The sequence below is a fragment of the Castanea sativa genome, chromosome 6, assembly GCF_040712315.1.
Source record: "Castanea sativa cultivar Marrone di Chiusa Pesio chromosome 6, ASM4071231v1".
Taxonomy (NCBI): domain Eukaryota; kingdom Viridiplantae; phylum Streptophyta; class Magnoliopsida; order Fagales; family Fagaceae; genus Castanea; species Castanea sativa.
Genome location: NC_134018.1, coordinates 26,580,330 through 26,585,342, shown reverse-complemented (window position 1 = coordinate 26,585,342; position 5,013 = coordinate 26,580,330). Strand labels below are relative to the sequence as shown.

Sequence of the window (5,013 nt, the reverse complement as noted above, 5' to 3'; positions counted from 1 at the left end):
AACTTATCTCAAGGGAATATTTTATATCTCCATCAAGAGACTATGAATTCCATCTTGAGAATATATGTTCCATCAACACTAAATGTGGCTGCCCAACATACTGAGGTTTTGACCGTAACTTTAGATCTCACTCCTGATATATCAAAGCAACCCACACCTCATGATCATGTCCATTATTCTCTCAGGATTAAGAGTTCATGCAAATAGAAGTCGTGAGATTTATTATTCATTTGACAGTCGTTAGAAGAATAATAAATCTCACAGCGGTCCTGTTCAATATGTTTTAACTCTTAAAACATATCAACATATCAACTAGAAGCTTCCACTTCCATGATCAAGACAAATCATCTTAGTTGACACGTTATAGTCTTCACAGATGAAATGCCCAATTTCATCACCGACTACGAACTATTAATTCTGAGTTTACAAAGAACTTGTGATTTACATCTTCTGTGACTTTTCACATAAATCACATACAATGCATCTCATGGACTATATGATAATGTCTCATATTCATGTTACCATTATTTTAGATAATAATAAAATAACTTTATTAATCACAATATTAAGTCATACATCATGTCATACAATAGGATTTAAGGGTACTAATCCTAACATCTTTTTCATCAACCTTTGGGACCCCATCGTCTCTAGGACCTTCGCCGAAAATCTCATCCGTCCCTTCAGAGTCTACGGGGCGAGCAGGGGTCTGGGCCTCAGCGTCTATGCTGATGTGAGCCAGGTTCAGATCCGGAAATGTCACCTTCACCTGACAGAGACAATCGTCAAGACCGTCGTCAAAGGAGGAGCCAAGCTCGGCCAGAAGGGAGTCGGAGTCACGGTATTCCTTAACAGCATCAACTTTGGCTTGACGAATGTTGTCCTCGTTAGCTTTTACCGTCTCCCTCAGCAACTCTACCTTTTTCTCCAAATTCTCACGAGCTTGCTCGGACATTTTCAATTTTTCTTCATGACGAATCCTCCAAAGTTTTAACTCGTCCAGCTCCTCCACCGTCGCCTTCGCCTTTGCACGAACCTGCTCAAGAGCTCTCTCTTGGGCAAGACAACGGTCCATCAAGCCTTTGGCCATAAGGACCCCCTGTACCAATACCAATAAGTAAGTTCGAAGTATTAAGGAACAAGACGAAGCAAATATATGACAGGTAACGACCTGAGTTAAGCTAAACAAACATGTTTCCCCCATAGCTTCAGTAGCATGGTTTCCGAGATCCTCATAGTCTTCCTCCGTGATAATGGATCCGATTCGACGGAGAGCATATTGGGGATCTTCCTGGAGCAAGACGGGCGGTTTTTCTTTGACGAGGTCAGGATTGGTCATCAGACCCTTACCCTTGCCTATTCCCAGCTTAGGAGGCAACCTTACCACGCCGGACCCTTGACCGGCAGGTAATCCCGTCACCAGCTTCTATTTTTTACTATGACGGTCCCACTTTTCAGTGGAAGGTCTCTTTGTCGTCGGGAGAGACGGACCCGTCTTGGGAGGAAGATCACCTCTTTGTTTTTTCTTGGCTGCCTGCTGTTTGATAATAGCCCTTCTCCTTGCATCATCCATTTCTGCAAAAGAAGAAAGTTAAAAGTAGTATAAGTAAAATAACGACAAAATGATTAAAAAACTTACGTTTTCGTACTCCTGCGTCGTATCGACGAGCTGCAGTTGTAGGTTCTGGACCATCACAATACCAGAACAGCGTGTCTAAGGTGACGAGCTTTATCCAAGTCCTCTCCGACAACTTAGTTTTTTGAAAGATTTTCTCCAAAAAGCCGAATTGCTCTATTGTAATAGGTGGACGGTCCCTAAAAAAAAAAAAAAAAAAAAACGGCTAAGAATAATTCCATAAAAAGAAAAGGTGAACGGTTAAAAATAAGACGGGCTCATACCGGACGGAGGCATTATCCCCCAAGTTTTATCTACTGGCATGTGTTCATCGTCACCCAGACGACTCATCCAATTATCTCCCCGAAGGAAGAAGTATCGACCCTTCCAGTTGTGATTGGAGTCTGGGGTCTCGGACACTAGCCTAAGCACCAGACTCCTCAGCACAAAGCTATACATGCCTTTCAACTTGGTAATCTCAGACGAACGGTAACAATGAAAGAATTCTTCCACTGTTAACCGTCTCGGGCCATCAGACATTACACCGTACAAAACCTCGACGCTCAGGAAAACCCTCCAAGCATTTGGTGAGATCTGAGTGACAGCCAAACCCAGGTATTGAAGAAGACGACGATGTAAGGCACTCAGAGGAAAGCGCAGGCCAGCTTTTAGCATCTGCTCGTAAACACCGACGTCTTCAAGACCGTCGTAGTAACATTTCTCTGACTTTAAGGGTAGACGGATGGGTATGGTGTCGGGTATTTGGTACTTTTGCCTTAATGTATTGAAGTGCGCTGGCTTGATGGAGGAAACGAAGTCGTTCACCGTCCACAAGGGGAGCAGGACGAATTCTCTGAAACCATCAGGGCCTATGACGGACTGGATCGGTAGATCTATACCATCTAAGTCGTCGTTCGAGTCATACTCTGACCCGTCCTCATCCTGCCCTTCATCTTCCACATGGGAAGGAGAGATGGCTGACGGGAACACCTCTTTGTAGCCCGCTCCCTCGCGGACATAAGACTGACTACTTGACGCCTCACTAGACATCTGACACCTACAGATGACGGGTAAAGGAAACCTAAGACTCTAGATCTATACCGACGACGGACCAACATGCAAAATAAAGAACAGAAACTAAGTAAAGAAGGTACTCACAAGTGGACGGCAAGGAAATGCGACGGACGAGCTAAGAGAACACTGAATCTCAACTTCTAGAGGAGACGGATCACACAATGTGGACGGTTGCGCTCTGATCAGCAGAAATTTTCCAAAGTGTAAAAATGAAAACGGTGGATAGTATATATAGAGGGAACGACGCGGTAAACGAAGGGGTGCATTGATTCCAACAAACAACCAATAGAGTACCACGACGTGTCCCTGGTGCAGTTATGATATTGTTCCAGACTGTCCGTCAATACACACCTGTCAAGTGTCAAAATTAACCGTCATTCCATGAAACTGCCGAGGAAAGTTGACGGTCTCAAGGAATGAGGGGGCAACTAAAGAGGAATAAAATGAGCACGACGGGTCTACGTGGTGGATGTGACGACACGGGGATGACGGATTGATGGTCAACAGCCAGGGAGCTCGGATCCACAGTGGACGGATAGATATAGCACATTAGTCATTGGTTCCATTAATTCTAGAATAGGATTTTCACTTTACGACTAAGTCTGGTATGGCTTTGCTTGGTCTCCACGAAAACGTGCAGGAGAAGAATCCTTGCATCACACATTTAAGCCTTGATCAAGGGACTCATACAAGGAAAAGAATTATGGGAGGTGTGTAAAAGGAAAGAGTTCTGATTCTATAAGAAAAGGACTTCATGAACAAAGCACGGAAGTTAAAACCCTACACTACTATAAATACCTTAAAACCCTCATAAATCAAGGTACGCATAATTGACTCAACTTTGGTACTTTAGGGTTGTGAAAAGCTCTAACTTGACCTTCGAAGGGTTTTTGGCCGGCACCACACCGGTGCTCTCTGTTAGGTCTTCTCTTTTCGTTTTGTAGGTGTTGTTTCGGTTTGGGAGTGCGTGCAGCTTACTGGTGATTTTTCGGCATCATCACCATTTATAACAGGAAGTTGACTTTGCTCAGAAAATTTTGAAGTTGCTTTAAGAGAATTGCCTCTGTTCATGTTGATTTCTTACCTCTCTTCTTTGTTTTTCTTCAATGGGGAATTTTCACATGGGTTTCCATTAGGGAAAAATCGAAGCAAGTGGCTTGATTTGCAATTTGAATATGCCTATTACGAAATTTCAATTCAGATTTCACAACATTACTAATGCTTGTGCTCCAAAATTCCTAAAGGAAAAAAAAAAAAAAAAAAAAAAAAAAAAAAAAATCAAATAGGCCCAAATCTTAACGATAAATTCAGGGAAAAGGGAGAAGGGATGAAGAAAAAACCTATCCTACTCTCACTTTCACTTGAAATAAATCATTAAACCCATCATTCCAAAACCCAAATCTTGCCGATAAATTCAGGGAAAATGTATGAAGAATAGTTACCTGAGATTTGTATGAAGACGAGGTGAAGATCGGCCAAGAACAATGAAAAGGAGCAGAATTAAGAGAACGCAACGCAAGACAACGAGAGAGAAAAAAAGAAATGTCTGTTTTTTTGTTCAGTTATTGATTTTATATGTTACCTGCTTGACTCGTAACCGGTAATTCATTAAAATCACATAAACGGCCAGATCAAAACAAGTGATATCAATGGTTTAGACTTATAAGTGGGTACCGTACCCACCAAAAAAAAAAAAAAGGGTAGGTATTGTTGAATGACCCTTCAATCATCCATTATAAATAAATGAGACATTAGCGCTCTGCTGGATTTAGTAAAAGAATAAATATATATTGCAAGTTTATTCCAACAATATGATCCATGCTTTCATACTTATCCTTTTGCAAGTAGATAAGATGTAATCATATACTTTTCTCAACAAAAAAAAAAAAAAAAAAAAAAGATGTAATCATATACGAACAGAGCCCTACTTCGTCAAATCCAAATTGATAACTACCTAGGTTTACAAAAAAAATATGATCCTCCCTACTCCAAATTCTATAAATTCAACGCTAAACGATGTATTTTTTGACCTCCCTATATGCGTCTTTATCTGGTATTCTTCACTAAGTCAAGTCTCTGACCACCAGTGGCGGTATTACTATAACTTTGGCCAATCCCCTCGTTCTCTTTTTGAATGCATTTAGGACCAATATAAATATATATATATATATATATATATATATATATATATATATATTCCTTAAAAAATTTTGCTGGTAGCTTTAAGAATTTTTTAGGATAACTATTAAGAAATTTAAACTAAACAAAATTTAATAAAAATATAACTTAAATACATTGACATAAAAAAAAAAAAAAAACAAAAC

The 5,013-nt window shown here is 40.4% G+C and overlaps 1 protein-coding gene across 4 annotated transcripts; it reads right to left on the bottom strand.

Annotated features, from left to right (window-relative positions):
- Positions 1 to 577: 577 nt before the first annotated feature.
- Positions 578 to 4,394, bottom strand: LOC142641308 (uncharacterized). Of its 4 annotated transcripts, none has more exons than XR_012845368.1 (5): positions 4,132 to 4,394; positions 1,900 to 3,927; positions 1,640 to 1,815; positions 1,172 to 1,575; positions 578 to 1,099 (listed from the first exon to the last, which is right to left on the bottom strand). XR_012845368.1 is itself a non-coding variant. In XM_075815714.1 (5 exons), exons 4-5 carry the CDS (start codon positions 1,337 to 1,339, stop codon positions 578 to 580), a joined length of 690 nt encoding a protein of 229 aa, XP_075671829.1. In that variant the 5' UTR covers positions 1,340 to 1,575; positions 1,640 to 1,815; positions 2,774 to 3,927; positions 4,132 to 4,394. The 4 variants fall into 4 exon arrangements, 3 of the variants coding, with proteins under 3 accessions (XP_075671829.1, XP_075671828.1, XP_075671830.1); XM_075815714.1 differs by having other exon boundaries at positions 2,774 to 3,927; XM_075815713.1 differs by having other exon boundaries at positions 1,640 to 3,927.
- Between the last annotated feature and the right edge of the window lie 619 nt (positions 4,395 to 5,013).

Bases quoted from the DNA above. Each gene is read 5' to 3' on its own strand.
- LOC142641308 (XM_075815713.1), bottom strand. From the start codon at position 1,339: ATGACCAATCCTGACCTCGTCAAAGAAAAACCGCCCGTCTTGCTCCAG. The intron at 1,100-1,171 runs GTCGTTACCTGT...GTATTGGTACAG, and splicing joins GTTTGTTTAGCTTAACTCAG to GGGGTCCTTATGGCCAAAGG.